Raw genomic sequence first — 15,218 nt, forward strand, 5'->3', positions numbered from 1 at the left:
CATGAATCAATACGTTGATTCACAACTGTTTGAATCTTTATTTGAGGTTTGAACACAAAAAAGGAAGAGAAGACAATGCTGAATAAAGTCATAGTTTTTGTTATTTTTGGAACAAAATGTATTTTTGATGCGTTAAGAGATTTTAATTAAAGGGGGGGTGAAATGCTGTTTCATGCATACTGAGCTTTTTACACTGTTAAAGACTTGGATTCCCATCCTAAACATAGACAAAGTTTCAAAAACTAAGTTGGACGTTTGATGGAGTATTTCTGTGTCAAAAATCTTCCTTCTGGTTTCTCATAAGTTTCAAGAGTTTTTTCCGAGTATGGGTCCGCTTGACGTCGACAGGCCATACGGCTCTTCTCCCGGAAGGGTGCATGCGCGTGACTAGAGCGAGAGAGGAAATGCACGCCCATAAGCACTGCTCTCAGGTGCAGATTGACTTGTCCGTGAACACTTCTGTCTCGCCGCACTCCACTTTTATTCCTATGGGTGACATCAAGTGACTTCAACGCTTCTGCACAGCATTCAGGGAAGGCAGCGCTGCATTTGAACCGATTTGAACGCAGTAATGACGGGAAGCTTCATAACATCACGCTTTAGTCGTGTCGCAAAAGTGGATTTTCACAGACACTGCTGTCACAGGACTTCACGAAATCAACAGTTACGAAAGAAGTGTGTTTTTGTCGGAGCGGTCCCAGCGATAAAGGTTCACGGTTGTGCTTTGGAAACAGGCGGTGAGTAAAACTGCTTCAACTATGTATGTTGTTGGCTATCGCCGCGTAAGTAAACATCAGTAAACAACACAATCGTGTATAACGTTAGTTAATTTATCAATGAAGCATGCAATCTATGGTGTGTGTTTAAATACATTTTTTTTAGCTGACCAATATAGGTGTCAGTTTGTTTATTGTAAAACCACCCAAACATAAACCTAGTGTTCTCACAAAGTGTGCTTCGTCATTCAAATGCGCTAACGGTTACTCCATTGCTGTTCTCTGTATACCGTTACACTAGTCTGACGTGCAAAACAGTTTTGCTTGCTACTGCTAAGGTTTAGTCAAATACAATAGTCTATAAACCAAATCATGTCCTCATAAACTGCGAGTAAACACACACAAATGTTGACAGGCCACTAAATACATTACATACCAGAGAGACGGACGTCCTGCTGTTGTTGCTTCTCCTGTTCAATTTTTTTCAGCCTCCGGATCTGATTCTGGATCATATATGTATTAGTCGATTGATAACCATGGTTTATTTAGGGTAGCGTTTTCTTCTCCACGCTTGAGGACGTCACCGCTTTGTGCGCGCTCTTCATTCTTTAGCTCCGCCCACACGTTACGCCTCCAGGCGCTCGTTTTTTTCCAGAAAGACTCGGTACAGCCCATATTTCTTTTATAAATATAATAAAACTAAAGACTTTTCGGAGATATGAAGGATGCAATACTACTATAGGTACTCAAGATTGACATGAGATTGACTGAAACTGAGTGTCACATATGTACTACTTTGATTATGTTTTTATTCCCTTTCTGGACATGGACAGTATAGTGTGCATACACTTAGATACGCTCTCGGACTAAATATAAAATATCTAAACTGTGTTCCGAAGATGAACAGAGGTCTTATGGGTGTGGAACGACATTAGGGTGAGTCATTAATGACATCAATTTCATTTTTGGGTGAACTAACCCTTTAAAATGAGATAAATAGGGTTGTGTTATTAACAGTCAGCCATTCAGGCTGAGAAATAATATACACTATGTACTGCCCACACCCACACAAATCATTTTGAATCGATTTGCATTTCAGATAAACACTGTTTTTATGAACTCTCTATTTATCAAATAATCTTTATAGATATATAGAGTGTTCAACTGTTTTCAACACTGATAAGAAATGTTTCTTGAGCAGCAAATCAGCATGTTAGAATGATTTCTGAAGGATCATGTGACACTGAAGACTGGCGATGCTGAAAACACAGACACATTACAGTCACACAGTCAAAGTATGATATTCTTTTTTTATTACACCTCAAAGGGACAAATATTTTAAGACATTTTTTGTTTTTGTAAATACACAAGCAAAACCTTTATGGACAATCATTAGCGAACTGAAATCAGATAAAATAATTTTTATACATGTATTTTACAATGGTCACTGAAGCATGTCACTTGCTAACTATAGGTGAAAGGGTATTGCTCTATGATGTATAATACAGCTAATAATTACATTTGATGTAAAAGCAAAAAATAAGTTATTTAAATATCAATTACATATACAGAATGTGCAACCTCAGTTAATCATTTCATATATGTAATTAAGACCTAGTTTTATATCATTTCAGTTGAAATAAACTCGTCATGGTTAGTTCTGGAATTAAGTGATTATATATTTTTTAACAGATTTGATATTTAAACAGCCTAACTCAACCATGAACATTTGACCTGAAAACAAACATCTTAAAAAACTGTAAATGTGTCGATTTGTAATCTCATTTTCTCCACAATGGAATTTAAAAAAAAAAAATCATTCTTTAATAAAGTGCATTTTTTTTACAGTAACATTTCATGAAATATATTTTCAATTTTAAATACATAAAAAGCCTCATTGTTATCAAAGCACTCAACTGATAGCAATCTGAAGGCAACCATTTGATATAAAGGAATCTATTGATTCTCTACTGCTATTTGTTCATTAAAATCTTGAGCGTTAGGGTCTATAAATTGTGCTGCATTACATACGAGAGTAAATGGCATGAAGGAGAAATGCAATTGTAACAAGAGCATCCAAAAAGACACATTTCCTAAAACTGCAAGGCCTTTGGGGAAGCATGACTGGTGTCTTTCTTTAACTGGACAACCAAAAGGTCTTCAGAAGCATCTGCACTTACTGAAATGAGTTGAATTCTCAATCAAAAACCGCCTGAGAGTAATTGTGGAAGAAACTCTCTTCATTGTGCTTCATTTTGAGCAATGTAATGCTTTAAATCTGTGAGCTGTGATGTCATACTACTGCCTAAATGACATCAGCTAACTCTGTACTTCACACATTCAGTTTTCAGAGCGAGTCTGCCAGATGCTCTGTCCTTTCCCCAACATCAGACGTGTGCAAGAAAAGTTATGTCCATCCCCAGTTACCTCATAACACCTTAGTTCTCCCTGATACACACACACATCATTTGCAATGTGTCCTGAATGACAAAAAAAAAAAATATATATCAAACAAAAATTCAAATCAAACCATCCTTTTTTTTTCCTCACAAAAACGACACAATGTCATGTGACTTTCACTTGACAAATCAAAAAATTAAAAACTGCTTTCTTCCCAATTTGTAAATCATGGTGGAAGTCCCAGTCTGTGTAGGTCACTAGAGTCAGAACACTCCTCGAAGTTATTCATTATTAGTTTGGATTTGATTGATTTGTATTTTAAGGCCAAGACTGTGTGCTTTCAAGAGCTTGAGGCTTTTTTCTAAGATTTAAAATGTCAACACCCCAGTCAAAGTGCAAGGTAACCTGGGGCATAAGAAAAATAAAATACACACACACATAAAAACTAACAAACAAACACCTGTACACATTTCACTCCAGCAAGAATATTACAGCTGTGTGATGCATCAGTCGCATCAGAGATGAGTATGATGAGAGGTAAAATATGCATGGGTATAATTTTCAAGATAACAGGCAACGTATATTCATAGAGCTGATATAAACTTTGATATCCGCAACAGCCGAGTAAGTAATGCATATTGTGTGAATATTGAGTGTTTAGAAGACTGGGAAGATTAAATGTGCTGTAAATATAAAGTTTTATATCAAGCGGAATATAAGGAGTGATGCTAAAATGTAACCATGAAGAAAGAAACAGTTTGTACAAGCATAGTACATACTTGCTAAAAACCATGACCAGTTATTGGCCTGAAATCAAAATGTGCATTGCTCTGAAAATCCCCCATATGGCACCATCATGCTTTTGTGAATTTTAGAAACACCCATCTTTTCATATACATACTGTATGCTTTGAGATATAAAGCAATATTATATTAACAAAACCTGCATGAAACGACATTGCTTTGGCCATGTGTCATACTCTTGATATTCATGTGCTTCAATAAGCACACAGCCTTTTTTCCTTTACAGTTTTTTCTTCTTCTAAATAAATCTCACGCTTCCGGAAAAAGTGAGAAAGGTCTTTAAATTCATACAAAAGCATAAATCTTCAGAAAAAAAGTGTGCTTTCTTTCGACAGGCGGTCCTTTCTGGCCAAAACTAGGTGTTTCTATGGAAACATCTGTTGATAGGCCCACAATAACAGTCCTTGGAAGCCAGATCAGTCATTTATGTTTCTGTAAATGCCAAAAGGCTTGAGATTATAAGATAATAAAAAAATGGCAGCTGTTGTCCAGGTCTGTCCCTTCACCTGGCAGAAGAGTTTGATCCATTTATTCTAGTTAATATCATCTCATATTAGTTTTATGACTGTGCTGAGCTGCTGGCTGTGACTAGTCGGGCTTCACTGAGAAGAATGCGTATGTGATGGTCCTCCTTCAAGCCAGCTTCCCTCGCTCTTTCCTCATTTAAGGATGACACGCGACCCAGCGTGTCAAAGCCCGCAGCCAATAGAGCGGCAGAATACATGGGCATTCCGATCGAAACGAGCCAATCAGACACAGAGCTCACATGAACAGGAGACGCTGGCTTCCGACACATGTCAGTCAAACCACCCGAGGGAATCTGCGGAGATGAAGGAAACACAGAGAACAAATGTCAGTGCTAATGCAGTCAAGTAAATAAGAGTATCGTGATCTAACCTGACTCACATGAATGCACTAAATAAATCTGCCAAAGTAACTCACAGCCATGCGGTGCTCCTTGCGGAGTTGTTTAACTCTGATCTGATCCAGACTGGACGCCACGTCCTTCACTGGCTGCTGGATGTCCTCTGAGTACCTCTGTACTAAGAGCTGAGGAATACCACACCGGCCGTGCTAAAAAAAAAACACAGAGAGAAAGGGAAAGATTAGCCAGGATAACAAGACTTAGTGGAGTTCACCAGCTCATTTAATCATCTCTAGAAACCTTACAACCCCAGAGAGACACATGTTCAGTCATCAAAACTTTCTATGAAGCCTATTCTTATGAATTATAGCTCCATTTATACTTATTTATAATGACCTATACTCCATTATTAGAACAATTATAGTTACATTTATATTACTTAGTCATGCATTTGCTTTTTCAATGCGCATGCTCATAATCCATTATACACTGATTTATAAGTATTAAAGGGTTAGTTCACCCAAAAATGAAAATTCTGTCAATAATTAAAGGGTTACTTCAGCGATTAGCATATGGCTTTGTATCAGAAGAAACCCTGGAGTATATTCAAATTATTGTGCTTTCCCCCCTCATATCCCCATGAGACAAGAGATTTATGCATTTTATTTCTGGAAAAATTCCTCCTATGACACAAATTGACGATATTGCATCACAGGAGGAATGTTTGTCCAAAGGCTAAAGACTACAGCCAGCAGAGGGAGCCTTTTCCGCATGTTTTGAACCCGCGCATGGGGGACGGAGATTACACTCAGAGCTCAGCTCGCAGCTGCAGGCACTCATTTAAACGGAGCTATGGTGAGCAATGCAAGTCTTTTAACTTCTCAAATTAATTTCTATGAAAGTTAAGCTTGCAAAGGCATGAACTGAAACGCGCCAGACTGAACTCGGGTTGTGAATGTATGCCGCGAGTGTAGTCGTGATTACCTCAGCTCTCATCACGAGAGCTCATTTATCTGACTCCTGCAGTTAGTGCTCAGTGCTGCGATACTCGCGCAGAGACTCACTCATTATATTGAACAGACACGTTCAGTTTTTAATTGTCAAGTTGGGTTCCGGGTAAAGTTGGTGGCTTTGGGAATGGCCTCACAAGCAGCGAAGCATTTTTGGAATTGTAGTCTTTCATCCCCATGAGACAATTTTCTGTCTTTTCTCAGTCTAGAAGGCACCAAATTCAAAAATAATTTCACATTTCTACTACATTGATGACCCAGTTTAAATACAGATTCATCTTCCCAGCGCTGAAGTACCCCTTTAACTACTTACCCTAATGTCATTCGACACCCGTAAGACCTTCGTGCATCTTTGGAACACAAATGAAGATATTTTTGTTGAAATCCGATGGCTCAGAAAGGCCTCCATTGGCCACAATGTCATTTCCTCTCTCAAGACCCATAAATGCAGTTTAATGTTGTTAAAACTCCATCTCACTACAGTGGCTCTACAATAATAAATAATTAAAAATAATTATAAAAATAATAAAAAATAATTTTATGATGCGACGAGAATATTTTTTGTGCGCAAAAAAACAACAATAACAACTAAATAACGACTTATATAGTGATGGATTTCAAAACAAAGATTTGAACGGTTATGAATACGCGCATCGATTCAGGATTCGGATCGCCAATGACACATGATTTCAGCAGATTTCATGATCCAAATCGTGAAAATCTGCTGATTCATCTGCTGAATCTGCTGATTCATAACAGTTTAAAACTTTAAAAAAAAAAAAAATCAGCCCATCACTATATAAATCGTTAATTTGTTTTTTTTGCACACAAAAACTATTCTCGTCGCTTCATGAAATGATTGTAGAGCCACTGTAGTGAGATGGGCTTTGTAACGACGTCTTTAGTGCCTTTTATGGGTCTTGCGAGAGGAAATGACATTAGTGTCAATGAAGGCCTTTCTGAGCCATCGGATTTCAATAAAAATATCTTCATTTGTGTTCCGAAGATGAACAGAGGTCTTACAGGTGTCAAACAACATTAGGGTAAGTAATTAATGACTGAATTTTCATTTTTGGTTGAACTAACCCCTTAATTAGTCAGTCGTAAGGTTTCATTTATGTATTTATAAAGATGCAGCCTGCATTGCTATAATGTTATTAGTTACAATAAGTTTTTAGTTATTCAGATTTATTTCTGTCAAATAAGTGAATATCGTTGTTAATAGCCATGTTCTTATAAATACTTATTTTGACTAATAGTTACCTCTATAAATGCATCGTTGATGCAATTTTCCTAAAGCAAATGTTAAAAAATCTTGAAGATGTGCTCATTATACATTTTAAGTTGTTTACTTATGAAAGTAACTATTGAACAATAATTCCTGTAATAAAATAATGAAAGAAAATTGAGAAAACACTTCATTTTTTAATGTTACATACTAGCGAAACACTGCAACTAAATATTTTTTTTAATTATATTTCCAAACTGCTATAAGCAATACCATGCATATGTCTAAAAATATATACAATTTAACAAATCAAAATTCCCATTCATGACCTCTAATGCAAACAATACCCATTAAACACATAATTGATAACTATATTGGTATTATCTCTAATGGATTATGATCATGCACATTGAAAAAGCAAATCCATGACATAAGATTTTTTTTTTTTTTTTAACAGTTATAGTCATATTAATGTGACTATAACTGTTTTTATAATAGGTCTTAGTATGAGTATAGGTTTTAATGAGTCTTTATTAATATATTTATAAAATAGTAATACTTACTAGCATGGTCTTCATAGAAAGCATTACTGACTTTTCTTTGCTAACACTATTGAGTCAAGCTAAGCTGTGATTAGCACTCAACTAATGTGAGTGGAGCAACAATCGTCTCAGACTGTGGACTCTGAATAACAACAGAAATTATCAGATCATAAACTGCTCTTCATGTGGCTTTTTAATTGATTTTACGGGTGGTAGAGACTTGGAAACGGAGGTTGACTCACAAACAAGCAAACTTTATGTGGCAATTATAGCATTACAAGGAGCGCGAGACTAAATTGTTTGTTAAATGTGAGATTCAGCGCTTTAAAGCTGACATCACCCTGTGTGGCATAACAGATCCAGTTTAATCATTCTCAGGACGTCTTTGTTAGCGCGCCAAATGTCCATCTTCTCTAAAAAAACATTGTGGTTTTATAAAATTGCAAACCAAGCTGTTTTTTAAATTTTATTCTAACCATCTCAATAAGGGAAATACTCGCCCATTTCACTTTCCCATTTCACCATCCCAAGTACACAGCTCACAACACAAAAAGAACAATGTGTTGATAGCACACCAGAGCCACAGCGTTCACGCCCCAAAGGGAATCAAACAATGAACAACAAACAAGCTGCGAGAGGAGAACGTATACACTTTATATTACACACTTCATCTTTAACGTAAGCATCTTGTTAACTGAGAGATTAATTCTAAATCTATTAAAAGAGTTTCAAACAATTTCTTGTGCCCGATATGCGATACATCCGATGGGCTGTGGGTCCAGGCATAATTGGACTGGCTGCCAATAAAAAAGCACTAAAACTCCAGGCAGTCTGTGCGGTCTGAAACCACAAGCTGCTCCATTGTTTTTATATCAGAGAGGGGATTTTTCACCTCTTATTCACCTTTTTTGTTTGTGATAACCTCAAAGAAGTGATATGGAATTATATCATCAACAAAACCAATATGGAATTGGTTTTGTTGATGAATGGGGAGTGGACACCAAAGATGATGTCCTCCATTTGAGATGTTTTGCGAACACTAAACTCCCTGCTTATAAATGACACGAGTCCTCCAATCTTTCCACTGCTATTGCTGGCATGACAGAAATGACTTTTTTAAGGATACTGGATATGTGATAGTTATGTCTGTGCTAAGTCATGCATATTTAGCAATTAAAAATAGCTAAAGAAAAGGAAGACAATTCATTGTACAGAGACCTATAGGTACTATATGGATGTGTTGTTATTATATGAAAGATTAATGGAGTGGAAATTAGTGTTTGGATGAGCACTGATTAAAATGTATGTTTCTTTCCGTTTCTCTTGACACTTGCAAAATAACTTCCAGCTGTAAATGGAAGGGAAAAAAATAAACCAGCTATGATTTTCCAGGGACAGTGGCATGGTTGAGTCAAGCCCCCTACTATTAACCATTGTGCTTCTGTTTAGACTGCTAAATGCTTATAACTGCTATAGTACCACCATTTCCCCCATATGACGCAGTTCATACAAACTTGCGGTTACTTGAACATGAAGTCAATGACACTATGGCAGGGTTCGCCAAATCCTTAAAGAGTTCTTCACTGCCCTGAAGAGTTTACTTCCAAACACAATCAACCGAAATAACCCGGAATATGTCCCAGGAACTTTTCCTTCCAGACCTGTTTCCAAAGGACTGGGCACGACTTTCCAGTTCCCGGATTTTGTCCTCCACATAGAAGCTTAACAAAGCCTTAACGTTGTCGTCTGTCTATCTGTCAAACCTACCTGTTATTTTCTAGTAACTCTGAAGACCTATTATCTTTTCTCTGACGTCTTTAGCTGCATTTCTACCGCAGGAACTTTCCCCAGGAACTAGGGACGTCGGGGTGGTACTCGAGGGTCCAAATGAAGGTTCCGGGTAAAAACTTGCCCCTCAGATAGTGCCTGCGCTCAAGTTTTTTTTTTTTTTAACTCCATTGTTGTTTTCGAATAGCAAACAACTCTAACTTCATGCACAGCAACAGACAGAATGGAGGTTGAAATAAAAAGCTGCGTGGCATCAACCAATCAACTTGCTGTGTCAGCTCAACTAATCAGCATGTTCAACGCCCAAGTCCCAACCCCGAACGTTCCAGAACTTTTGAAAAAGTTCTACCTCGCAAGCAGGGATTCTCTGAGGGGGAAATCTTTACCCGGATCCTTCATTTAGACCCTCGAGTACCACCCCAATGTCCCTAGTTCCTGGGGAAAGTTCCTGCGGTAGAAATGCAGCTAAAGACGTCAGAGAAAAGATAATCAAGGCCTTCAGAGTTACTAGAAAATAACAGGTAGGTTTGTTTGATTAGACTTCGAGCCAAACTCTGCAGGATAGATATGAGGAACCCATCATACGGTGCCCATTTGATATTAAGATTTCGAAAAGTGCTTACAAGAGCATATTTTGTGACTACTATGCACTTTACTACTACATCCCAAAATACGCAACAAGGCATTACTACTAGACTAATTCAAAAGAAAGTCATGACTTACTTTATCGGAGTACGGCTCTTCGGTGAGGTCAATCCCTTCCAAGCGCATCCTGTCCTCCAGCAAAGTCTCGAGGTCAACCATTTTGGCATGGGAGACCTTCCTGCTGAGAGCGACTTTAGCCCCATGGATCTGAGGACGTGCTGATTCAGGCAGGTCAGACAGCCAGGGTGGACTCAGAGCTGTGGGAGATTCACCTGGTGATACTGGGGTTGATGGAGAACACTCTGAGAGAGTTGTTGGGGTGTATATGGGTTTTGGGGGTAGGGTTGGGGTATTTGGCACCGAACCAGACAGCACCAGTGGAGGGTGGCGCAGACCGTTCGGCAGACGTTCTTTGGACTTTTTAGCAGGCACAGGAGGTGGGACAGGCGGCTTTTTGGGGTGAGTCCGTGGAGCCGGGCTAGTCGGGGCAGAGACAGGTTGGTGGTTTGAAATCTGAGCAGCCGGCAATTGGCTGACCAGGCTGAGAGGAAGCTGTGTGGGAACCATAGGCCTCTGCAATGAGCCAGTCTCTCTTCCAACACAACTCTGGTCCTGTTTTGATTCCACAGGATCTATTTTCGCTTCCTTTTTTTTGCTTTCCGGTCTGCCTTTATCCTCACTGCCACACTGGTCCTTCCTCTGATCGAAGGCCTGCTCCCAGTGTATATCCCCCAGAGAATGCGAGCGCTTCCAAGACTCAGGGGTCTCCTGGGGGCCGTCCAACTCCTCACAGCTTCGGCTGACAAGTATGCGGGAGGTTTGTCCTGCTTTGGAGCCCTTCTTGAGGCAGAGGCTTCGTAGGTTGAAGCTCTTTATGGGCCGGGGCAGAAAGGTCTTCGGGAACCTGCGCTCCTTCTTGGCCTGCTGCTGAAGAGCTTCAGTGGAGTGAGTCATGGGAAGAGTGGGGTAGTCTGTAGATTTTACACCCCCACAATCAAATCCAGATGAACCACAGCTGTGGCGCAACGCCTTGCGGCTCTTACCTGAAACAGAGAGTTGTGCTTTCACATAAATTCATTAAATCACATGTAATTCCTCCTGAAAGGCTTCAGAAGGTACCTCATATTTTTATTCCTAAGAATAACCCTGATGTCATAAAAATGATGAACATAATATAATATTAGAGAGATAATATTGTAGTCATTTGGTTTCCCTCATGACAGTACATCTCTTCCACTTCCTCATGCTAATAATTATCATAATTAAAACCAAACTACTGCAATATGAAATGCATGCGGTCAGAAAATAAAGTGCAAAAAATGGCACCTTTAGGTGTACAAAATCTTATCACCATGGCAGTATCCTCAAAGGTATCGTATCTACCCCTAAAATATGGATATTATTACTTTAAAAGGTACATCAATTGTGGTACTAAAAGGTACAAGAGTTAGGGTACTGCACTAGCTAAAGAAATTGCGCAAGTTAAATTTACTTGACATGTTTAAAAAATATGGTTTAGCCTGCAGAAGCAAGCAAGTCATAAAAATTATTGAGTAAATTATGACATTTTCAGTCTTTGGTCAACTACCCTTTCAACATGCAAGAACAGAAAAAGTATCTATAACGTAAGCAAGTACAGATGAATAGTTAATTGCACAGTTTAGTTACAGATACATTCATTAGCTGTACTGAATGATTATGTTAAGGAATCATTTCAAGTTGAACGTTGGGTGAATGTTAAATTGTTAAATGTGAGTTTTAAGATGTTAAGTGAAGAAAACAACAAATCTCGATTACATATTTATTTTAAAACTTGCATCTTTTTCTGTCAATGTTCCATAATAATAATAATAATAATAATAATAATAAATTATATATATATATATATATATATATATATATATATATATATATATATATATATATATATATATATATATATATATATATATATATATATATATATACACATACATACACACACTCACCTAAAGGACAATTAGGAACACCTGTTCAGTTTCTCATTAATGCAATTATCTAATCAAACAATCACATGGCAGTTGCTTCAATGCATTTAGGGGTGTGGTCCTGGTTAAGACAATCTCCTGAACTCCAAACTGAATGTCAGAATGGGAAATAAAGGTGATTTAAGCAATTTGGAGCGTGGCATGGTTGCTGGTGCCAGACAGGCCGGTCTGAGTATTTCACAATCTGCTCAGTTACTGGGATTTTCACGCACAACCATTTCTAGGGTTTACAAAGAATGGTGTGAAAAGGGAAAAACATCCAGTATGCGGCAGTCCTGCAGGCGAAAATGCCTTGTTGATGCTAGAGGTCAGAGGAGAATGGACTGATTCAAGCTGATAGAAGAGCAACTTTGACTGAAATAACCACTCGTTACAACCAAGGAATGCAGCAAAGCATTTGTGAAGTCACAACACACACAACCTTGAGGCGGATGGGCTACAACAGCAGAAGACCCCACCGGGTACCACTCATCTCCACTATAGGAAAGAGAGGCTACAATTTGCACAAGCTCACCAAAATTGGACAGTTGAAGACTGGAAAAATGTTGCCTGGTCTAATGAATATCGATTTCTGTTCGATATTCGAGACATTCAGATAGTAAAACAGAATGAGAACATGGATCCATCATGCCTTGTTACCTGTGCAGGCTGGTGGTGGTGGTGTAATGGTGTGGGGGATGTTTTCTTGGCGCACTTTAGGCCCCTTAGTGCCAATTAGTCATTGTTTAAATGCCACGGCCTACCTGAGCAGTTTCTGACCATGCCCATCCCTTTATGACCACCATGTACCCATCCTCTGATGGCTACTTCCAGCAGGATAATGCACCATGTCACAAAGCTCAAATCATTTCAAATTGGTTTCTTGAACATGACAATGAGTTCACTGTACTAAAATGTCCCCCACAGTCACCAGATCTCAACCCAATAGAGCATCTTTTGGATGTGGTGGAACGGGAGCTTCGTGCTCTGGATGTGCATCCCACAAATCTCCATCAACTGCAAGATGCTATCCTATCAATATGGGCCAACATTTCTAAAGAATGCTTTCAGCACCTTGTTGAATCAATGCCATGTAGAATTAAGGCAGTTCTGAAGGTTAAAGGGGGTCAAACACAGTATTAGTATGGTGTTCCTAATAATCCTTCAGGTAAGTGTGTATATATACAGTACAGGCCAAAAGTTTGGACACATTACTATTTGTATATACTATTTTTTTTTTTTTATAAATAATTTTATTCAGCAAGGATGTGTTTGATAGTAATTGCTAGTAAGGAGATTTATATTATATGAAAATATGTTTTTATTTTGAATAAATGCAGTTCTTTTTAACCTTTTCTTCATCAAATATATTAGGCAGCAGAACTGTTTCCAACACTCATAATAAATCAGAATATTAAAATGATTTCTGCAGGATCATGTGATAGACTGGATGTCACGTGACACTGAAGACTGGAGTAATGATCCTGAAAATTCAGCTTTGCATCACAGAAATAAATGATAATTTAAAGTATAATAAATTGAAAACCAAATATTTTAAATTGTAATAATATATCACAATATTAAATAAAATAAAAAAATCTGTATTTTTGATCAAAAATGCAGGCTTGATAAGCAGAAGAAACATCTTTCAAAAACATCACAAATAGTAAGTGTCCAAACTTTCGGCCTGTACTATATACTAAATATAGTCAGTAAAGCTATTTAAGATTCACAGAACCACAACACACTTTATATTAATATTAATAATAAAATTATAAATGTGCATTTATATGAATGGACCTTAAAGAAATATACAAAAATATCAAATGATTATGCCATGGTTGAGAAATTATGCAAAATTAATCAGGAAATGAGAGAAAGAAGCATTCAAGGCTAAATTTTAATATTTTCCTCCTAAGGTCATTAGACATATTTTAACAGAAGCAATGACTCAGAAAACACTGATAAAACAGCACTGCTCTTAAAAGAAATGAATGGAAAAGTAATCAGCACAGACAAATAATGTCAGGAGGTGAAAAGAGATGAAAAAAGCAAGCAGACCAGAATGCTAGAGATCAAAGAATGGGTTTATTTTCCACATTAGCAAATTGCACATAATTCTGATCCGTTCTAAACACTCATACTTGGCTCCACACACACACACACACACATACACACATACATACTCATACATTGACATACACAACATGAGGAGGGATCGGTCAGTGTTTTAAGATGCCAGTAGGAGGTTAAGAAGGCAACAGAAGAGTGAAACACTGAGATTCTTTGGAAATACAGAATGAGAGGGGGTCCTCTCACTTAGATAAAATCCTCTAAAAATAGAATTAGTAGGTTAGATCCTACTTTTACACAATCTACACAAAATATCAGCTTCCAATCCTATGTAGCTACTATTCAGCCACTATATTTTGCATTAAAAAAAGTATTTTCTTTTTTAGGCACATAAGAACTTGTGCAATATGACCACAGCAAACACCACACACAAATATGGATATGTGATATTTCTTGAAATGGCAAAGCGGGGAAGAAAGCGAGATGTTAAATAGAGTCTGAAATGAGTCTGCAGTGGTTTTGCAATGGAGAACATTCTCACAATCGTCCTGTGTGTAAGTCCTGCTGTGAGCACAAGCCTTGTCTCTCTTTTGATTTCTCTGAAGCAGCAGATGTATTTTGATTAGTTAGCGAAGGCATGAGCAGCTGCTGCTTTTTGAAAATGTTGATTTCTAACAAAATGGATGAAAGCAGGAGCAGCAGTCTGTGTAGGCTGGATAAGAGAGTTAAAAGAAAGGGATGATGATAGAGCACCTCTGGAAAAGAGCAGCAGAGAGAGAAGAGGACACAGCAGATGTGACAGACAGACAGGCTTGGGTTAAATCCAGATGTGATGACAGGTTCTCATTGGCTGTTAGGACACTGAGTCATGGCAGAGGCCCAGAGGTGAAAGGATGGTGTCATGGCGTTGCTACACTAGGCTGGACATGGTGATGCGGTTGGTATGGAGATGCTAGACAAGCGCCTGGTTACCATTCTCTAGGTTTTCGTTGCTTTCGTAGCAACCAGAGTCCCGTGGGGAGTCAGCCATGAGGACATGCCCCTCACAGAGGAGTTTCTCCTGAGAGCCAGAGAGGGCGCTGCGCTCCGGATCACTGCTACCTATAACACACACAGACACATACAAAGTTTGGAAATGCATA

The 15,218-nt window shown here is 38.2% G+C and overlaps 1 protein-coding gene across 10 annotated transcripts in view; it reads right to left on the bottom strand.

Annotated features, from left to right (window-relative positions):
* Positions 1–2,005: 2,005 nt before the first annotated feature.
* The window catches only part of sash1a (SAM and SH3 domain containing 1a), a 296,359-nt gene continuing 283,146 nt past the window's right edge, over positions 2,006–15,218 (bottom strand). For all 10 annotated transcript variants that reach the window (XM_067417631.1, XM_067417629.1, XM_067417628.1 and 7 more), the window contains 4 exons: positions 15,049–15,177; positions 10,076–11,040; positions 4,862–4,993; positions 2,006–4,739 (listed from right to left, as the gene is read on the bottom strand). In XM_067417631.1, the coding sequence (XP_067273732.1) occupies positions 4,479–4,739; positions 4,862–4,993; positions 10,076–11,040; positions 15,049–15,177 (1,487 nt within the window). In that variant the 3' untranslated portion in view covers positions 2,006–4,478. The remainder of the gene's footprint in view (positions 4,740–4,861; positions 4,994–10,075; positions 11,041–15,048; positions 15,178–15,218) is intronic.

Source organism: Pseudorasbora parva, chromosome 15 (genome assembly GCF_024679245.1).
Source record: "Pseudorasbora parva isolate DD20220531a chromosome 15, ASM2467924v1, whole genome shotgun sequence".
Classification (NCBI taxonomy): Eukaryota; Metazoa; Chordata; class Actinopteri; order Cypriniformes; family Gobionidae; genus Pseudorasbora; species Pseudorasbora parva.